We start from the raw sequence: 21,872 nt of genomic DNA, 5'->3' as shown, positions 1-21,872 counted from the left end.
GACATTGTTGTTGTGCACAGATGGCCGCGCATGCGCGGTACGTCTCGATGTGTCACAATGGCACCGCACAGACCCGGAGCTTTCCTTTCATCATCATCATAGGCGGTCCCTTCAACCAGGATAACTTGCTTCCACACGAGGTCACAGATGTTTCAATGAAGGATCCGATGATCCAGTCCTGAACTCCAATTGAGGGGGTGGAAGATGCCTGTGTGTGGATTAACGTGTGCTGAACGTTGCACACCAGCCACCACACGGGCTTGACAGAGCTAGGTCTTGGTCCAGTGGCAAAGGGTAATGATTGATGGATGTTTTTGTGACTGGAAGGATGTTTCCAGTGGGGTTTCACGAAGCTCAGTACTGGGCCCCTTGCTTTTTGTGCTTTATATATCAACGATTTAGATTTGAATATAGGGAGTATGATTAAGACGTTTGCAGACAACACTAAAATTGGCTATATGGTTATATTGAAGAGGAAAGTCATGGGCTGCAGGAGGATATCAATCTACTGGTCAGGTGGGCAGAGCAGTGGCAAATGGAATTTAATTCAGAGAAGTGTGAGGTGATGTACTTTTGGAGGGCTAATAAGGAAAGGGTATAAACATTAAGCGGTAGGCCACTTAATAGTGTAGATGAACAAGGGACCTTGGAGTGCTTGTCCACAGATCCCTGAAAGTAGCAGGTCAGGTGGATAAGGTGGTTAAGAAGGCATATGGAATACTTGCCTTTATTGGTCGAGGCACAGAATATAAGAGCAGGGAGGTTATGTTTAAATTGTATAATACTTTGATTAGGCCACAGCTGGAGTACTGCGTGCAGTTCTGGTTGCCGTATTATAGGAAGGATGTGATTGCACTAGAGAGGGAGCAGAGGAGATTTATGAGGATGCTGCCTAGAATGGAGAATCTTAGTTATGAGGACAGATTGGATAGGCTGGGTTGGTTTGTTCTCATTGGAACAGAGGAGATTGAGAGTAGACCTCATTGAGGTGTACAAAATATTGAGGGCCTGGACATAGTGGATAGTAAGGGCATATTTCCATTGGTGGAGGAGTCTATAACAAGAGGGTAAAGTTTTAAGGTGGTTGGTGGAAGGTTTAGAGGGGATTTGAGAGGGGGCTTCTTTATGCAGAGGGTTGTGGGGATCTGGAACTCGTTGTCTGGAAGAATGGTGGATGCACAAACCCTCACCACTTTTAAGAGATGGTTGGATAGGCACTTAAAGTACAGTAACCTGCAGGGTTACGGACCTAGGGCTGGTAATTGGGATTAGAGTGGATGACCTTTTGTTGGATGGTGCAGATATAATGGTAAGTACTGTAGGGAATAGAATACTGCCAGGGTGATGATCTGGACTAGTTTCGATCGCCTGGATGGGTCGGAGAGGAATTTTCTCATTTTTTCTCCCTAAATTGGCCTGGATTTTTATCTGGTTTTCACCTCTCCCAAGAGATCACATGGCTCTGGTTGGGGGTGGAGTGTGGAATGTTTCAGTATAAGAGATAGCGCAGTTGTGTGAGGTGTACTGATTGGGCTGGGTACTCTTTGCCTTTCTGTCATTGTTCATAGGTTTATATGTAACCTTTAGGGCTGCTGCCCAAGGGCTGCGCGGCTCTTTGTCGGCCAGCGCGGCTAATTTTGGATCCAACTTGCTTCTTTGCCCTGGATCCCAAGGGCTTTAACCTTCATGACCAGTATACCATGTGGGACCTTATTAAATGCCTTGCTAAAGTCCATATGCACTACTCTCATCAACCCTCTTGGTTACCTCCTCAAAAAATCCAATCAGCGACAAGGAGAAAGGAAACAAAACAGGCTCTGGCTGGGTGGGGGGGCGGTGGGAGGGAGCCAAAAATTGGCAGCGGTTACACTGTCAAATTGTTGAACTCGATGTTAAGTCCAAAGGGCTGTAAAGTGCCTAAACGAAAGATGAGGTGCTGTTCCTCGAGCTTGCGTTGAGCTTTGCTGGAGACCAAGGATGGAGAGGTCAGAGTGGGAGTGGAGTGGAGAATTAAAGTGACAGGCGACTGGAAGCTCGGTCACACTTGCGGACTGTAAGTTCATTTTGTATGTTGTTTACCCTGTCAAACCCTGTAAGAATTTTGTATGTTTCAATGAAATCACCTCTCATACTTCTGAACTCTAGATAATATAGGCCTAATCCACTCAATCTCTCGTGATAGGACGATCTCCATTTTCTGGGCATCAGTTTGGTGAACCTCTGTTGCACTCCCTCTATGGCAAGTATATCCTTCCTTAAATAAGGAGACCAAAACTGTACACAATACTCCAGGTCCAGTCTCACCAGGGCCCTATATAATTACAGTAAAACATCTTTACTCTTATACTCAAATCCTCTAGTAATAAAGGCCAACATACCATTTGCTTTATTAATTGCTTGCTGTACTTGGGTGTTAACTTTCAGTTATTCATGTACAAGGGGCACCCAGGTCCCTCTGAACATCAACATTTCCCAATCTCCCATTTAAAAATACTCTGTTGTTCTGTGTTTCCGACCAAAGTGGATAACATTATATTCCATTTGTCATGTTCTTAACAATATATATCAATGACTTAGACTTAAATGTTGGGGGTATGATTAAGAAGTTTGCAGATGACACTAAAATAGGCTGTGTGGCTGATAATGAAGAAGAAAGCTGTGGACTGCCGGAAGATATCAATGTACTGGTCAGGTGGGAAGAACAGTGTTAAATGGAATTCAATCAGGATAAGTGTGAGGTAATGCATTTGGGGAGGTCTAACAAGGCAAGGGAATATACATTAAATGGCACGACACTCAAAAGTGTAGAGGAACAAAGGGACCTTGGAGTGCAGGACCACAGATACCTGAAGGTAGCAGGCCAGGTAGATATGGTGGTTAAGAAGGCATATGGAATACTTACCTTTATAAGTCGTGGCATTGAATACAAGAGCAGGGAGGTATGCTTGAACTGTACAAAACACTGGTTAGGCTGCAGCTGGAGTACTGCATGTAGTTCTTGTCACCATATTACAGGAAAGATGTGAGTGCACTGGAAAGGGTGTGGAGAAGATTTACAAGAATGTTGCCTGGACTGGAAAATTTTGGCTATGAGGAAATATTGGAGGAGCTGGGTCTGTTTTCTTTGGAACAGAGGAGGCTGAGGGGAGACCTGATTGAGGTTTATAAAATTATCTGGAGCCTGGATAGAGTGGATAGGAAGGACCTGTTTCCCTTGGCAGAGGTGGTCAACAACCAGGGGGCATAGATTTAAAGTAATTGGTATGAGGTTTAGAGGAAATATGAGGGGAAATTGATTTGCCCAGAGGGTGGTAGGGCTCTGGAACTCACTGCCTGAAAGAGTGGTAGAGGCAGGAACACTCACCACATTTAAAAAATACTTTGATGTGCAGTTAAACATTTCCTAACATAGATGAGACTGCACACAGGGAGGTTAAAGTAATAGTGACCTCAGTCTTTATTAAGACACTCCAGAGTGAGGAACAGGCCTTAGGGGCCGGCTTATATACAGTGCTCCCAAGGGATGCTGGGATCCCTTGGGATTTCAGGGGATGCACTCCCTGGTGGCGGAACATGGGAGTGCATGCTTTACAGATACACAACATCACTCCTCCCCAAAGTCAAAGTGAAAACTATTTACAAGGTGAAGTGGTCGGGAGCCTTTCTTTCCCTGGTGGACCGCCTCGGTACAAATGTCTGTTCTGGTGTGTTGGCTGTGCCCTCGCTGGGCTGGTGTGTTGTTGGCCCTGCAGGGCTGCTGGATGAGCCTGGCCTTGCTGGGCTGTTGGGCATGATGGGTTCAATTTCCTGGTCCGGGGTGATGTCGTTGATCCTTTGGGTGTGTGTTGTGGGCTCGAAAAAGGTGGTGCCTGATGTGGGCTGTTCAGAGCAGTCTGTGAACCGCAGCCTCGTTTGGTCCAGGTGCTTTCTGCAAATTTATCCATTGTCTAAGTTGACTACAAACACCCTGCTCCCTTCTTTGGCTATCACTGTGCCCGCGATCCACTTGGGACCATGTCCATAGTTTAGCACATACACAGGGTCATTCAGATCAATTTCCCGTGACACAATGGCGTGACCATCGTTTACATTTTGTTGCTGCTGCCTGCTCTCTACCTGATCATGCAGGTTGGGGTGAACCAGCGAGAGTCTGGTTTTAAGTGTCCTTTTCATGAGTAGCTCAGCCGGTGGCACCCCTGTGAGCGAGTGGGGTCTCGTGCGGTAGCTGAGCAGTACTTGGGACAGACGGGTTTGGAGTGAGCCTTCTGTGACTCGTTTAAGGCTCTGTTTGTTTGTACTGCCCGCTCTGCCTGCCCATTGGAGGCTGATTTAAACGGGGCCGAGGTGACATGTTTGATCCCATTGCAGGTCATGAATTCTTTAAATTCGGCACTGGTGAAACATGGCCTGCTGTGGATGGCAAACACGGCCCTCAGGCTTTCAATGGTGACGGTGGCAGTGCTTCCCGACATTATTTCACATTAAATCCATTTTAAAAAGCATCCACCACCACCAGGAACGTTTTACCGAGAAACGGGCCCGCATAGTCGACATGGATCCTCGACCATGGCCTGGAGGGTCAGGACCACAAACTTAGTGGTGCCTCTCTGGGCACGTTGTTCAACTGAGCACACATGCGGCATTGCCGTACACAGTTCTCTAAGTCAGAGTCGATACCGGGCCACCACACGTGGGATCTGGCTATCGCTTTCATCATTACTATACCTGGGTGTGTGCTGTGGAGATCCGAGATGAACGTCTCCCTGCCCTTTTTGGGTAGCACTACGCGATTACCCCACAACAGGCAGTCTGCCTGAATGGGCAGCTTGTCCTTTCGTTGCTGGAATGGCTTGATTAGCTCTTGCATTTCAACGGGGATGCTGGCCCAGCTCCCATGCAGTACACAGTTTTTTTACTAGGGACAGCAGAGGATCTTGGCTGGTCCAAGTCCTAATCTGGCGGGACGTGACAGGTGATTCATCATTTTCAAACGCTTCCATGACCATCAACAAGTCTGCGGGCTGCGCCACCATCAACAAGTTTGCAGGTTGCGCCATTTTCACCCTCGTGGTGGACAATGGTAGCCAACCGAGAGCATCTGCACAGTTCTCGATGCCTGGCCTGTGGCGGATGGTATAGTTATACGCTGATAGCGTGAGTGCCCACCTTTGTATGTTGGCTGAGGCATTAGTATTTATCTCCTTGTTTTCAGCGAACAGGGATATGAGGGGCTTGTGATTGGTTTCCAGCTCAAATTTGAGGCCAAACTGCCACTGATGCATTTTCTTTACCTCGAACACACACGCTAATACCTCTTTCTCAATCATGCTGTAGGCCCTCTCGGCCTTAGACAAGCTCCTGGAGGCATACGCGACTGGTTGCAATTTGCCCGCAACGTTAGCTTGTTGTAATATACACCCGACTCCGTACGATGACCCATCACATGCTAGCACAAGTCTTTACACGGGTTATACAGTACAAGCAGCTTGTTGGAGCATAAAATGTTTCTGGCTTTCTCAAAAGCAATTACTTGTTTTTTTCCCCATACCCAATTCTCACCTTTATGTAATAACACATGTCGGGGCTCTAAAAGGATGCTTAACACCGGTAGGAAGTTACCAAAATAGTTGAGGAGCCCCAGGAACGACCGCAGCTCCGTGACGTTCTGATAGCCTCTGTCTTGGCGTATGTGGGCCGAATGCCATCCGCCGCGATCTTTCTCCCCAAAAACTCCACTTCTGTTGCCATGAAGATGCATTTTGACCTCTTCAGCTGCAGCCCTACGCGATCCAGTCGCTGGAGGACCTCCTCCAGGTTTTGTAGGTGCTCGACAGTGTCCCGACCCGTGACCAATATTTCGTCCTGAAAAACCACCGTGCTTGGTACCGACTTGAGTAGGCTCTCCATGTTTCTCTGGAAGATCGCTGCAGCCGACCGAATTGTTGACTCTGCCCAATCTTATTATTCTCTAAGTGCATGTTACCATGTTGTTAATAATAGAATCGAGCTTTTCCCTACTACTGATGTCAGGTTAACTGCTCTGTAGTTCCCCGCTTTCTCTCTTCCCTCTTTTCTTAAATAGCTCAGTTACATTTGCTATCTTCCAAACCACAGGAACCATTCTAGACTCTATGGAATTTTGGAAGATGACAACCAATGCATCCACTAGTTCTATAGCTACCCTTTTCAATACCCTAGGATGTAGGCTATCAGGTCCAGGGATTTTATCGGCTTCCAGTCCCATTAATTTCTCCAGTACCATTTTTTGATGAATATTAATTTCTTTCAGTTCCTCATTCTCGCTAGACCCTGGGTTCTCCAGTAGATCCAGCAAGTTTTTTTGCATCACTTTCCATGAAGACAGACATAAAATATGCGTTTAATTTCTCTGCCATTTCCTTGTTCCCATTATAATTTCTCCTGTCTCCTGTAGGGGAAACACATTTACTTTTACTAAACTTTTCCTTTTTACATACCAATAGAAGCATTTGCATTCTGTTATTTTGTCTCTCACTAGTTTACTTTCATATTCTATTTTCCCTTTCTTTATCAATTTCCTGGTCCTCCTTTGCTGAATTCCAAAATCTTCCCAATCCTCAGGCTTACTGCTCTTTTTGGCAACATTCTAAGCATCTTTCTGTCATCTAATACTATCTATAACTTCTCTTGTTGGCCACAGTTGGACGACTATTCCTGTGGGATTTTTGTGCCAAAAAGGAATGTGTGTTTGTTGTAAATTATGTATTAATTCTTCAAGTGATAGCCATTGCTTTTCTACCATCATACCTTTTAATGTAGTTTCCCAATCAACCTTAACCAACTCTCCCCCCATACCTACATAGTTTCCTTTGTTTAGATTTAAGACCCAAGTTTCAGATTTAACTAAATCACTTTCAAACTTAATGTAAAATTCTATCATATTATAGTCACTCTTCCCTAAGGGCCCCTTTACCATAACGTTGTTAATTAACCCTTTCTTATTGCACAATACTAGATCTAAAATAACCTGTTCTCTAGTTGGTTCCTCAACATACTGATCGAGAAAACCATCTTGTATACTTTTCATGAATTCGTCCTCCACACTATTACTGCAAATTTGGTTTGCTCAGTCTATATGCAGATTAAAGTCCCCCATGATTATTGTATTACCTTTGTTACATGCACCTTTAATTTCCTGATTTATACTGTGCCCTACATTACCACTACGGTTTGGGGGCCTATAAACAACTCCTACCAATGTTTTCTGCCCCTTGCTGTTTCTTAGCTCCACCCAAACTGATTCTTGATTTCCCGAGCTAAGATCCTTTCCCTCTACTGTCTCTATCCCATCCTTTATTATCAGGGCTTCCTCTTCTTTTCTATTTTGCCATCTCTTCTAAAAGTTATGTATCCTGAAATATTTAGTTCCCAACCGTGGTCACTTTGCAATCACGTCTCCATAATGGCTATTAGATCAAACCTATTAATTTCTATCTGTTCTACTAATTCAGCTATTCTGTTGAGAATTCTTTATCCATTAAGATATAGTGCCTTTAGCTTTGACTTTCTTCTATTTTTCCTTGATGTCTCCTTAGTCCGTAATGCCTTATTACCTTTGTTACTCTCTGTCTCTTCCTGACCCACTCTGCTTATTGTTATCCAAAACTCAGCTTCAGAGCCTTGACATGTCTCTTGTTGCTTTTTCTCTCTATCTAAACCGTGCTGTACTTTCCTGGATCTCCCCACCCAGCCTTCAATAGTTTAAAACCCTGTTTACTGCCTTAGTTATTCGATTCGCCAGGACACTGGTTCCTGCCCAGCTCAAGTGGAACCCATGGCAAGGGAACAGCTCCCTCTTTGCCCAGTGCTGGTGCCAGTGTCTGTAAAGAAAAACCCCTGCCTCCCACACCACTCTTTGAACCATGCATTTACTGTTCTAATCTGCTCATCCCTGAAACAATTGGTGTGGGGTTCAAGTAACAATCCAGAGATTATTAACTTTGAGGTTCAGCTTTTTCATTTGGACCCCAACTCCTCCATCACTTTCAGCAGAACCGAGTCCTACCTATGTCGTTGGTTCCTACATGGTCCACGACAACTGCATCCTCCCTTTCCCACTCCAAGGTCTGACTCTGATCTGCCCAGGGAGGGGGCAATGTGTGATGTCCCTGTGGGGTGCAGTGTCTCACCCCGAGCTGCCCCAGGGAGGGGGGCAGTGAGTGATGTCCCTGTGGGGTGCAGTATGTTCAGTACCTGACCCTGAGCTGCCCCAGGAAGGGGGCAGTGTGTGATGTCCCTGTGGGGTGCAGTGTCTGACCCGGAGCTGCTCTCGTTCCTCCTGCTCGAGGGGGCAGTCACGCTCCTCTCAGTCGGAGTTAATTGGAGGGATAGCATCATCTACTGGACACAGGAGGTATTTCAAGGCACATCATGTCCAGCGCCATCCCAGAGAAATTCAAAGCCAACCTGCAGATTCCATTAATTTTATCAATTGTTTAACAAAGTTTAGCTCAATTTGTTGCAGCTTTCAGTACTTGAAGAAATCCCTTTAAAGAGTGAAGTATAGATGTCTCCACGAGATCCTGCAAATCCCCTGGGAGGACAGGTGCACCAACAGCCGTGTCCTTGACCAGGCTAACATCCCCAGTATTGAAGCACTGACCACACTCGATCAGCTTCGCTGGGCAGGCCACATAGTACACATGCCAGATACGAGACTCCCTAAGCAAATGCTTTATGCGGAGCTCCTTCATGGTAAACGAGCCAAAGGAGGACAGCAGAAACGTTATCAGGACACCCTCAAAGCCTCGTTGTTAAAGTGCGACATCACCACTGACACCTGGGAGACCCCGGCGGCAGACCACCGAGGTGGAGAAAGTACATCCGGGAGGTCGTTGAGCTCTTCGAGTTTCAACGCAAAGAGCATGAAGAGGCCAAGCACAGGCAGTGGCAAACCAGCCCCACCGAACCCTTCTCTCGACGAATGTCTGTCCCACCTGTAACAGGGTCTGTGGCTCTCATATTGGACTGTTCAGCCATCAAAGAACTCACTTTGGGAGTGGAAGCAAGTCCTCCTCGATTCTGAGGGACTGCCTATGATGATGAGATGCAAACACAATTGGTATTATTTTTATCTGACCCATTTCCCATTGATTAATTGGTCAAATATCCAGAATATTAAACTCCAGCCCAGTTATAGGGTAATCAATATCAGCAGAAAGAAACCCCAACGGTCAGAATGAACACAATTCAGTCTGGGATAACAGTAGTAGCCAAACCCTGCAGTCACTTGTGAACTCGCTGGTGTCTCAGCAGGTGGAATGATCGAGTGAATCGCTTCCCACACACAGAGCAGGTGAACGGTCTCTCCCCAGTGTGAATGCGCTGGTGTGTCAGTAGGTTGGATGACTGAGTGAATCCCTTCCCACACTCAGTGCAGGTGAATGGTCTCTCCCCAATGTGAATGTGCTGGTGCGTCAGCAGGTGGGATGACTGAGTGAATCCCTTCCCACACTCAGTGCAGGTGAATGGCCTCTCCCCAGCGTGAATGCGCTGGTGTCTCAGCAGGTGGGATGACTGAGTGAATCCCTTCCCACACTCAGTGCAAGTGAATGGTCTCTCCCCAGTGTGAATGCGCTGGTGTGTCAGCAGGTGGGATGACTGAGTGAATCCCTTTCCACACAGTGAGCAGATGAACGGCCTCTCCGCAGCGTGAACTCGCTGATGCACCAGCAGGTGGGATGACCAAGCGAATCGCTCCCCACAAACGGAGCAGGTGAACGACTTCTCCTCAGTGTGAACTCGCTGGTGTATCAGCAGGATGGATGAGATAGTGAATCCCTTCCCACATACAGAGCAGATGAACGGTCTCTCCCCAGTGTGAACTCGTTGGTGTGTCAGCAGGCGGGATGACACAGTGAATCCTTTCCCACATTCAGAGCAGATGAACGGTCTCTCTCCAGTGTGAAATCGCTGGTGAGTTAGAAGGTTGGATGAACAAGTGAATCCCTTCCCACAATCAGAGCAGGTGAACGGCCTCTCCCCGGTGTGACTGCGTCGATGAATTTCCAGATCAGACGGGGAAATGAATCTCTTCCCACAGTCCCCACATTCCCATGGTTTCTCCATGGTGCAAGTGTCCTTGTGTCTCTCCAGGTTGGATGATCAGTTGAAGCCTTGCCACAAACAGAACACAAGTACAGTTTCTTCCCGCTGTGAATGGTGCGATGTTTTTTCAGGCTGTGTAACTGGTTAAAGCTCTTTCCACAGTCAGTGCACTGGAACACTCTCACTCGGGTGTGTGTGTCTTGGTGCTTTTCCAGTCATACTGATGTTTGAAATCTATTCCCACAGACAGAACAGACAAACATTTCTCCTTCCACATTCAAAGGCCGATAATATTCAGGTCCGGAGGAATCGAGTGATTCCGTTTGGTTTGAGTTTCCCGTCTGCAAATCCTCCCCTTCCAATACCTTGGAAAAGGAGTTTACAAAAATCATTACTGCAAGTACAGGGCAGAAATTCAGAACACACAATTCTAGATTCCATGGAACATTTTTTCCTCTCTTGTTACATAGAAAGATAGAAAATAGGTGCAGGAGTAGGCCATTCGGCCCTTTGAGCCTGCACCACCATTCAATAAGATCATGGCTGATCATTCACCTCAGTACCCCTTTCCTGCTTTCTCTCCATACCCTTGATCCTTTGAGCCTTAAGAGCCATATCTAACTCCCTCTTGAATATATCCAATGAACTGGCATCAACAACTCTCTGCAGTAGAGAATTCCACAGGTTAACAACTCTGAGTGAAGAAGTTTCTCCTCATCTCAGTCCGAAATGGCTTACCCCTTATTCTTCCTCCAAAGCTGTAAATCACTGTCCTATGCACTCTCCGTCCTCCCTGTGCTGAAATTCAAACACATCGCACGTCTGAAGACAGCGTATCCTCCGCTCCCAGTTTTCACCACCAACTCTGTCTGGGTTCAGTCCCACACTCACTGGTTCCCCTCCCCTGAAAGTGCTGACTCTGGCTGGGTTCAGTTCTACACTCACTGGTTCCCCTCTCTCTCTTCCCCTGAAGGTGCTGACTCTGGCTGGGTCCAGTTCCACACTCACTGGTTCCCCTCACCCGAAGGTGCTGACTCTGGCTGGGTCCAGTTCTACACTAACTGGTTCCTCTCCCTCTCCTCCCCTGAAGGTGCTGACTCTGGCTGGGTTCACTGGGACCCTGTAGCCCCGCCCATACTTTGCTCTTTTGCAAAGATGGCCACACATGCGCTCTACGTCTCGGTGAATTTCGGTGGCGACGCATAAACCTGCAGCTTTCCTATAATAATAACTTTTATTTATATAGCACCTTTAACGTAGTACAATGTCCCAAGGCACTTCACAACAGTGTTACAAGACCAGTTCACCTAACATTTGTCGCAGGACATTTGGAAAAGCATAATTCAGTCAAGCAGAGTCAGCATGGTTTTTCTCCTGCTATGGCCCCAGCTTCTGATACACGCTTATGTTTATAGATTCTGTCCCTTCCTGTTCCGTTTTTGTTTCCCCCAATGCTACCCTGCTCTATTGCCTTCACCTTATTCTTTGAGCTTTTAGGTTTCTGCTCACCTGAACCCTACCCACCACTGATTACTAAAGCTCTCCATGCTGCCCTAGTTATTCGGTTCGCCAGGACCCTAACCCCAGCACATTCCAAGTGGAGTCCGTCCCAAGTATAATGTGGGAAAGTGTGAGGTTGTCCGCTTTGGCAGAAAAAATAAAAAAGCAAATTATTATTTAAATGGAGAAAAATTGCAAAGTGCTGCAGTTCAGAGGGACCTGGGGGTCCTTGTGCATGAAACACAAAAAGTTAGTATGCAGGTACAGCAAGTCATCAGGAAGGCAAATGGAATGTTGGCCTTTATTGCAAGGGGGATAGAGTATAAAAGCAGAGAAGTCCTGCTACAACTTTACAGGGTATTGGTGAGGCCACACCTGGAGTACTGCATGCAGTTTTGATCTCCTTATTTAAGAAAGGATATACTTGCACTGGATAAGATAAGATTCACTCGGTTGATTCCGGAGATGACGGGGTTGACTTATGATGAGAGGTTGAGTAGGTTGGGCCAATACTCATTGGAGTTCAGAAGAATGTGAGGTGGTCTTATTGAAACATATAAAATAATGAGGGGGCTCGACAAGGTGGATGCAATGAGGATATTTCCACTCATAGGGGAAACTAGAACTAGGGGACATAGTCTCAGAATTAGGGGTCACCCATTTAAAACTGAGATGAGGAGGAATTTATTCTCTCAGGTGGTTGTAAATCTGTGAAATTCTCTGCCCCAGAGAGTTGTGGTGGCTGGGCCATTAAATATATTTAAGACGGAGATAGACCAATTTTTTGAGCGATAAGGGAATAAAGGGTTATGAGGAGCGGGCAGGGAAGTGGAGCTGAATCCATGATCAGATCAGACATGTGCTTACTAAATGGCAGAGCAGGCTCGAGGGGCCAAGTAGCCTACTCCTGCTCCTATTTCTTATGTTCTTATGTTCTCATTACATAGTGCCAGATCTAAGATAGCTTGCTCCCTGGTTGTTTCCACAAAGTACTGTCAAGGAAACTATCCCAGATACACTCTCTGAATTCTTCGTCAAGGCTATCTTGGCCAATTTGATTTGTTCAATCAATATGAAGATTAAAATTGTCCATGATTATTCCGGTTCCTTTTTTTTTTACAAGCCTCCATTATTTCTTGATTTATACTCCATCCAACAGTTTAGTTACTATTAGGGGGCCTATAGACTACGCCCACCAGTGAGTGTAGTATTTATTCTGTATCTGTCAGTCTCTGGTTAGCGAATGTGGCTTTTCCTTTATACATGTAAGTTTATGGTATGGAAGGGAGGTTTTCACTCTGTACCTGTCAATTACTGGTAAGTGAGTGTGGGTTTCATTCTGTATCTTTCATTCTCTGGTATGTGAGTGTTGGATTTACACAGTCCTTGTCATTTTCTGATATGTGAGTGTGGGTTTTACCTGTGTCTGTTTCTGATATTTGTGTGTGGGTATTACTCTATCTCTCAGACTATGGTATGTGAGTGTGAATTTTACTCTGTATATAACAGTTTTCGGAGTGTGAGTTTGGATTTCACACTATACTTGTCAGTCTCTGGTATATGTGTGGATTGTATCGGTAAATTTCAATCTCTGGTAGGTGAGTGTGGGTTTTACTCTCGGTCAGTTTCAGGTAATGTGTGCTTCTGTCTGTACCTGTCTGTTTCTGGTATTTGAATGGGGCTTCATTCTGCACCTTTCAGTTTTTCTGATGTGAATGTGGGCTTTAATCTGTACCTGTCAGTTTCTGGTATGTGAGTGTGGGTTTTATTCTGTATCCATCAGTCTATGGTATGTGAGTGTGGGTTTTACTCTGTATTTGTCAGTCTATGGTATGTGAGAGTGGGTTTTACTCCATCTGTCAGTCTCTGGGATTTGAGTGTGAATTTTTCTCTGTATCTGTCAGTTTCTGGTATATGGGTTTGGGTATTATGTGCAAGTGTCAATCTCAGTAACATGAATGTGTATTTTTGTCTGTATCTTTCACTCTCTGGGATGTGAGTGTGCGTTTTATTCTTTATCTGTCAGTCACTTTTATGAGAATGTGGATTTTACTCTACAGCTGTCAGTCTCTGGGATGTGTATGTGGGTTTTACTCCTGTCAGTTGCTGTTATGCGAATGTGTGTTTTATTCAAGTGGGTGAACGTGGATTTCACTCTGTACCTGTCAGTTTCTTGTGTGTGAGTGTGGCACTTTTTATCTGTACCTGTCTGTTTCTGTTATGAATGGGGTTATATTCTATAGGTCACAGTTTCTGTTATGTGAGTGTGGAGTTTACCACATTCTACCTGTCTGTCACTGGCATGTTAATGTGTGTATGTTTTCTGTACCCGTCAGTTGCTATTATATAAATGTTGATTTCATTCTGTGCCTTTAAGTGTCTGGTACAGCTGTGGTATTGGGGGTTTGACATTGAATCAGTCAGTCACTTTTAGGTCAGTGTTGATTTTACTCTCTCTCTGTCACTCTCTGGTGTTTTATTCTGTATCTGTCCATCACTGGGAAGTGAGTGTGCGTTTCATTCTGTAGCTATCTGTTTCTGATATTTGAGTAAGGGTTTTAATCAGTACCTGTAGGTTTCTGTTATGGGAGTGTGGTTTTTAATTTATATTTGTCAGTCTCTGGAATGTGAGTGTCCGTATTACTCGATCTATCGGTCTCTGGAATGTGAGTGTGGGTATTACTCTGTATCTATCAGTCTCTGGAATGTGAGTGTGGGTATTACTCTATCTATCAGTATCTGGAATGTGAGTGTGGATATTACTCTGTATCTATTGGTCTCTGGAATGTGAGTGTGGGTATTACGCTGTATCTATCATTCTCTGGAATGTGAGTGTGGGTATTACTCTATCTATCAGTCTCTGGAATGTGAGTGTGGGTATTACTCTCTCAGTCTCTGGAATGTGAGTGTGGGTATTACTCTCTCAGTCTCTGGAATGTGAGTGTGGGTGTTACTCTGTCTATCAGTCTCTGGAATGTGAGTGTGGGTATTACTCTGTATCTATCGGTCTCTGGAATGTGAGTGTGGGTATTACTGTGTATCTATCAGTCTCTGGAATGTGAGTGTGGGTGTTACTCTGTCTATCAGTCTCTGGAATGTGAGTGTGGGTATTACTCTGTATCAATCGGTCTCTGGAATGTGAGTGTGGGTATTATTCTGTATCTATCAGTCTCTGGAATGTGAGTGTGGGTATTACTCTGTATCTATCGGTCTCTGGAATGCGGAAGTGTTTTTTTTCTGTACCTCTCAGTTTCTGGTGAGTGACTGGAGTTCACTCTCTAACTATCTGTCCCTGGTATGCGAGTGTGAGTATTTGTCTGTAGCTGTAAGGGCCTGGTAGGGGAGTGTGGGTTTCACTCTCAATCAGTCAGTCAATCTCAGGTATTGGAGGTGATTGTGATTCTTTCTCAATCTGTCATTCAATGTGTCTGAGTTTATGAATCATTGTTAATCCCAGTCTCTGGTACTGTTTGAGAGTGTGGGATTAATTCTGTAGCTGTCAGTTTCTGTTACTGTTTGAGAGTGTGGGATTGATTATGTATCTGTTAGACTGGTGATGTGTGTGAGTGTGAGATTGATTATGTATCTGTTAGACTGGTGATGTGTGAGAGTGTGGGATTGATTATGTATCTGTTAGACTGGTGATGTGTGAGAGTGTGGGATTTATTATGTATATGTTAGGTTGGTGATGTGTGAGAGTGTGGGATTTATTATGTATCTGTTAGACTGGTGATGTGTGTGAGTGTGGGATTTATTATGTATCTGTTAGACTGGTGATGTGTGTGAGTGTGGGATTGATTATGTATCTGTTAGACTGGTGATGTGTGTGAGTGTGTGATTGATTATGTATCTGTTAGACTGGTGATGTGTGTGAGTGTGGGATTGATTATGTATCTGTTAGACTGGTGATGTGTGTGAGTGTGGGATTGATTATGTATCTGTTAGACTGGTGATGTGTGAGAGTGTGGGATTGATTATGTATATGTTAGGTTGGTGATCTGTGAGAGTGTGGGATTTATTATGTATCTGTTAGACTGGTGATGTGTGTGAGTGTGGGATTGATTATGTATCTGTTAGACTGGTGATGTGTGTGAGTGTGGGATTGATTATGTAATTGACAGTCTCTTGTACTGAGCTATTCTTGCTCTGTGTGACTGTTGGATTTGGTTCCTTCTCCACCTGCTGTAGGCGGATGATAGTTTGCGATTATCGATGACTGTCTCAGGAGGAGGTTTGGTTCAGGCCATTACCTCTGTTTCTCTGCTCTTGTATGAGAGCAGTTGGGTTTGAGAGTCAGTGTACAGACACCAGTGTGGATTGACACCGTGTCAGTGTCTCTCTGTTCATGTGTCTGAGTAAGGGATCTGCCTTTCAATGCAATATGATTGGACTTTGGAACAACATATTATTGTGCTGCTCCAAGTGACTGTGGGATTCATAACATAACTCTGGGAATTTGGATCACTGTGGGACTGACAGCTTCTGCTATCTTTGGCAATATGATTGCAGTCAGTTCTGTGTCTCAGCGCTCTGAGATTGATAATGTACTTACTGTGTGTGAGAAGGAGCTGCCTGCACTTGTTTCTTGTGTTCCGGGTTGAGGAAAGATCAAATTTATTCTGGCTTGGTGAAGTATTTTGCTCTGAGAATAATAATAGGAGAACACTATTAGTTATGATATGGACAGGCAATGGAGAGAATAAATTTATAATTCATGTGTTTGTGTATAATAAAGTAAAGTATCTGGAGAGAGGAAACCGTGATACAAACAGTGTCATTGTCTGACCTCACTGCAGTACAGCGACACTCAGATTTTCCACACCAGGTGTGTAGGACAGTTCTATAGAAAGTTAGCAGCATCCAGACACAACCCAAACCCAGCACTGGTCCATGAATGGGACACCCGATTGGCACAGTCCAGGTTTATATCTCCCACTCCCATGGGACTACCTGTACAATTCTGAATCGCTTCCTGGAATATAACCACAGGTACCTGGGCTGTACAACAATTGTTCTCAGTCTATTGAAACCGAGCTGAGGGCCTGTGTCATTAACAGAATGTCACAGTTACCAGATGCTGATGTATCTGAGGGAGCGACAATGTATCTCTCGATCACCAGCAACATGGTTCTGGAGAATTCAATGCACCGAAACAAAATAACCCATTTTTGAAATATCTCCTATCACATTCCTCTTTTGGTATCTGCAGTAGATGCACTTTGTGACACTCCTCACATCCAGGCTGTGTTTACACTGTTCAATGTCCAAGAACAACAGACACTGAGATTGGAACTGAATCAGGAACATTCACTACTGATTTGGGGAAAGAAAGCAGCAATGATTTGAAGGAGCGAGGTGATTTACTTTCTCGGTTACCTTACACTGAACACACACAACCAGAGAATGGCCTCTCCCTTCCCCCACTCACTCCATGTTCTGGAACTACTTCCTGCTCCACTCTGCCTCTTACAGACAGCCCCCGACTGCCGCTGAACTTACCCCGACTCAAAGCCCATCTGCGGACACAGTCCCAATGCAATGAGCTGCTGTAAGGAGGCTGATGTTTGCTCCCTTACTCGGGCCTGGGATATCTCTGCTCCCTGATGTGTTCAATGATCATCAGCCGAGCACAGAGGAAACGGCAGCCGCTGACAGAGCTGGGGGAGGGGAGCTCACATGGGCCCTTCCAGTTGGTTTAAACACTGTGGGGAGGGGAGGAGCAGCGTGTATTTAGCGCATGTTCAGACCATCTTTTTGTCACAAATTAAATTAGCAAAAATGGGATTATTTCACAAGTTGCTTTTATCACTAATTAAATGGGCTACATTGCGAGCATGTTAGTTATCATCCGAATTACTGAAAAAATGATTGTGTGAGCCTGACACTGGAGTACGAGTGCCTAAACTGTTTTACTCATTCCGTCAGCCTCTGGCATGTGTTTCCCTGTCAGTTTCTGACAGGCGTGTATGGGTTTTACTTGCATATTATTGCTCAGATACATGGGTGTGGGTTTCATACTGTACCCGTCTGTTTCTGCGATGTGAATGTGGGATTCATACTGTACCTCTTTGTTTCTGGTATCTGAGTGTGTGTTTTATTCTGTACCTGTCAGTTGTTGTGAAGTGAATGTGAGATTTATTCTGTACCTGTCAGTCTCTGCTATGTGAGTTGGGATTTATTGTGTACCTATCAAATTTTGAGATGTGAGTTTGGGTTTTATTGTCTCCCTGTCAATTTCTTATATGTGAGTGTGGGTTTTATTGTGTACCTATCAGTTTCTGATATGTGTGAGTGTGTGTTTTATTCTATATCTATCAGTTTCTGATGAGTATGGTCTTTATCTGTATCGGTCAGTTTTGGTTATGTCTGTATGTGTTTTATCATGTACCTGTCAGTTTCTGATATGAGTGTGTGTACTTTAACCTGTATCGTCAGCTTCTGGTATCTGAGTGTGGATATTGACCAGTATCCATCAGTTTTTCAGATTGGAGTATGGATTTTATTCTGTACCTGTCAGATTCCGGTATGGGAGTATGGGGTTTAATCGATACCTGTCATTTTCTGATGTGTGACTGTGGCTTTAATCTGTAGCAGTCACTTTCTGGTATCTAAGTGTGGATTGCATTCTGTACCTGTCAGTTTCTGGAATCTGGGTATTGATTGTATTCTGTACCTGTCAGTTTCTGGTAGCTAAGTGTGGATTGCATTCTGTACCTGTCAGTTTCTGCTATGTGAATGTGGGTTTTATTCTGTACTTGTCAGTTACTGCTGTGTGAGTGTAGGAATTAATATGTACCTGTCAGTTTCTGAGATGTCATTGTGTTTTTTTCTGAACCTGTCAGTTTGTGGCAGAAGTGTGGGGTGTCAGTTTCTGGTATCTGCGTGTGGATTTTTACCTTTATATGTCAGTTTGTGCAATGTGAATGTGGGATTCATTCTGTATCTCTCATTCTGGGGTGGGTGAGTGTGTGTTTCCTCTATACCTGCCGGTTTCTGGTATGTGAGTGTGGGATTTATTCTGCACCTGTCAGTTTTTGTATCTGTGTGTTGGTTTTATTCTGTATCTGTCAGTTTCTGGTATGTGAGAGTGTGTTTTATCCTATATCTGTGAAATTTACAGATCAGAGATGAACCCAACAGACAAAAGTTTTTCATTATATTGGACAAATGCGATTCAGAAATATTTGGAGTAGAGACTAGCTATTAGTACATTATATAAACCATAACTGTCAGTGGTACAGTGTGTAAGTGTGGTATTCATTCTGTATCTATCAGTCTGTGGTACAGTGAGCGAGTGTGGGATTAATTCTGTATCTGTCAGTGAGTGGTACAGTGAGTGAGTGTGGGATTCACTCTGTATCTGTCAGTCTCTGGTACAGTGAGTGAGTGTGGGATTAACTCTGTATCTGTCAGTCTCTGGTACAGTGAGTGAGTGTGGGATTAACTCTGTATCTGTCAGTCTGTGGTACAGTGAGTGAGTGTGGGATTCATTCTGCATCTGTCAGTCAGGGGTACAGTGAGTGAATGTGAGATTTATTCTGTATCTGTCATAAATGCAAGTGTTTGTTGTTGCTGTAGAAATGAAGCTTTTCAGTTACTTACGGTGGTTAACATTTACGCAGAAGAAAATGTCAGAAGCAGCCTCGTGGATAACCGTCGGCAAAGTGCTGTTACTGGTGAGATCACGATTTGCTCGATGCAAACTTGGCTAATAACACTAGAGGTGATGGAAAAGAAAGCAACATTTGGGGATGTTTGAGTGAGATGAGAAAACATAATCAGCGCGAGGAGCCCGATCAGAGAGCTGGCGGGCAAGAAGCATTGAGCTCCTGTTTACTGCCCGATGCTATTTCCAAAACAACGGGGAAGAACAGTCCTTGGATCTGGGAACTTGAGGAGGCCTTTCAGCACATGGAACTTGGAGGCAAATCATCCCTTCGAGCCTGTTACATAAGGAACAGGAGGAGGCCATTCAGTCCCTCGAGTCTGTTACAGTGGAATTGGAGGAGGCCTTTCAGCCCCTCCTGCATGTTATATAGGAACTGGAGGAGGACATTCAGCCCCTCAAGCATGTTAAATTAGGATCATAAGCAGGCCATTCAGCCCTTTGGCCCTGTGACATGGGAGCAGGAGAAAGCCATTCAACCCTTCGAGAATGTTATATAGGAACAGGAGGAGGCCATTCAGCTCCTCGAGCCTATTACATTTGGAACTGGAGAAGGCCATTCAGCTCTTCAAGCCAATTACATTTGGAACTGGAGAGGGTCATTCAGCTCCTTGAGCCTATTACATTTGGAACTGGAGAAGGCCATTCAGCTCCTCGAGCATATTACATTAAGAACTGGAGAGGGCCATTCAGCAATTGGAGTTAGAAAGCAATAGGATGACACAATTCTGCCCCTCAGGTCTGTTACATTAGGAATAGGACAAGGACATTCATCCCCACGGAACTGTTTCATGGGAACGGGAGGAGGACATTCAGACCCGCGAGCTTGTTATATCGGAACTGGAGGAGGCCATTCAGTCCCTGGAGTCTGTTACACTTGAATAGAAGTGGCTATTCAGCCCCTGGAACCTGTTACATAAGAACTAAAGGAGGCCATTCATCCCATTCTAGCCTGATGCATAGGCACAGGGGGAAGTCATTCTGCCCCTAGAGCTTGTTACATAAGAACAGGAGGAGGCCATTAAGCCCCTCGTGTTTATTACATTAGGAACAGGAGAAGGCCACTCAGTATCTCCAGTCTGTTAAATTGGAACAGGAGGTGGCCATCAGCCCCCTCAGGCCTGTTACACAGGAATAGGAGGAAGCCATTCAGCACCACAAACATGTTTAATTCGGATAACCTGTCTGTGTACCCGCACACTGTGATAGGTACCGTACCTACTGTGTGTGAGAAGGAGTTGGTTACACTGTTCCTTATGTCTCAGGTGGAGGAAACTTCACATTTGTTCCGGTTTCTTCAATTCCTTGCCTGTAGGAGAAGATATCTCTGATCATTCAAGAATAGGAGAGGTAGAAAAAAGACTAAAGTGATGAATGTAAGCGTTCAATTAATATTCATTATGAACATTCGCAAAGGGAAGCCAGCGATACAAACAGTGTCAGTGTCTGACTCCACTGCAGTACTGCAGCACTCGGCTTCTGCACACCAAGTGTGTTGGGCAGATTTACAGCAAGTTACTGACATCCAGACACAACCCAACCCCTGCCCTGCTTCAGGAATGGGACGACCCGATGGAGCACGGACTTTTACACAGCTCAGATTGCTACTCCCCTTTCCCAGGGCACTAACCGTTCAACCAGGAACAAAGAACCGCTGTTTAAAACGTGTCCTTCACATTTCTCACCCGGTGCCTGCAATAGAAACTCCTTGTATAAATCCTCAGTGTCCGGCTCTGCTTCCACTGCTCACTGTCCAATGACAACAAACATAGTGAGACTGGAACTAAAGCAGGAACGTTCACTACTGGTCTGCAGGAAGAAAGCAGCAATGATTGTAAACAGCAGATCCTTCCCATTCTGTCTCCCTTACCCGGGACACACGCTGTCCACACACAGCCCGAGAATGGCCTCTCCCTTCCCCCACTCACTCCACGCACTGAGACCAGTTCTTGCTCCACTCCGCCTGTTACACACAGTCCCCGACTGTCCCTGAACTTCCCCCGGACTCAGTGCTGATCTCTGAGCCCATCTGCGGACACGCTCCCAAAGCGATGTGCTGCTGTAAGGAGGCTGCGCTCGCTGCCTTACCGCGGGGCTGTGGTGTCTCAATTCCCGGTTGTTTAAACCATCTTCTTCCGCTCACTGAGTGAATGGCGCTCACAGGCAAGGCTGGGGGAGGGGAGGGCGCATGCGCTCTTCTGCTCACTGGAAATCGACACGGGGCGGGGCTTATCCCCGCATGCGCAGCTCGCTGCAATAATTCAGCCTTTAAAAATCAAAGTGCACTTTAACCGATTTACTTTTATCAGAATCTGAGCAAAGGAACTGGGCCTGGGGGGCAAGGACAGAAAATATTTAAAGATGGGGGCCTTGCCCCTTTGTGATGCTCAATTTGGGATCATTCCGTGCAGGTTGTTTTTCCCTTCGTGAGCCCGTCTTCACAAAGCAATCCTGCAGAAACATCGGAGGGACGGGGGAGTAGGAGTGTTGCTGGGACTGTGCAGGAGTTAATATCTGACAGAAACAGTCCCAGTTTAATTTAATCAGAGTGAGACACTCGGTCACTGAGAATAATACCGAACGGCCCTGAGCTGCAAGATTACAGAGAGTACAACAGGCA

At 45.3% G+C, this 21,872-nt stretch overlaps 1 protein-coding gene and 1 long non-coding RNA gene across 2 annotated transcripts; both read right to left on the bottom strand.

Moving 5' to 3' along the window:
* Positions 1–7,992: 7,992 nt before the first annotated feature.
* LOC139273406 (zinc finger protein 16-like) lies at positions 7,993–10,182 on the bottom strand. Its single transcript, XM_070890286.1, has one exon. The coding sequence runs from the start codon at positions 10,105–10,107 to the stop codon at positions 9,265–9,267; it is 843 nt and encodes a 280-aa protein (XP_070746387.1). The 5' UTR covers positions 10,108–10,182; the 3' UTR covers positions 7,993–9,264.
* A 5,965-nt stretch (positions 10,183–16,147) lies between these two features.
* Positions 16,148–21,420, bottom strand: LOC139273448 (uncharacterized). Its single transcript, XR_011595114.1, has 4 exons — positions 21,341–21,420; positions 20,471–20,561; positions 19,189–19,303; positions 16,148–16,228 (listed from the first exon to the last, which is right to left on the bottom strand). It is a non-coding gene; the product is annotated as an uncharacterized lncRNA (long non-coding RNA).
* Between the last annotated feature and the right edge of the window lie 452 nt (positions 21,421–21,872).

The sequence above is a fragment of the Pristiophorus japonicus genome, chromosome 9, assembly GCF_044704955.1.
Source record: "Pristiophorus japonicus isolate sPriJap1 chromosome 9, sPriJap1.hap1, whole genome shotgun sequence".
NCBI classification, from domain to species: domain Eukaryota; kingdom Metazoa; phylum Chordata; class Chondrichthyes; family Pristiophoridae; genus Pristiophorus; species Pristiophorus japonicus.
Note: the sequence above shows the minus strand (reverse complement) of the source record. Positions and strands in the feature narration are given on the sequence as shown.

Bases quoted from the DNA above. Each gene is read 5' to 3' on its own strand.
- LOC139273406 (XM_070890286.1), bottom strand. From the start codon at position 10,107: ATGGAGAAACCATGGGAATGTGGGGACTGTGGGAAGAGATTCATTTCC.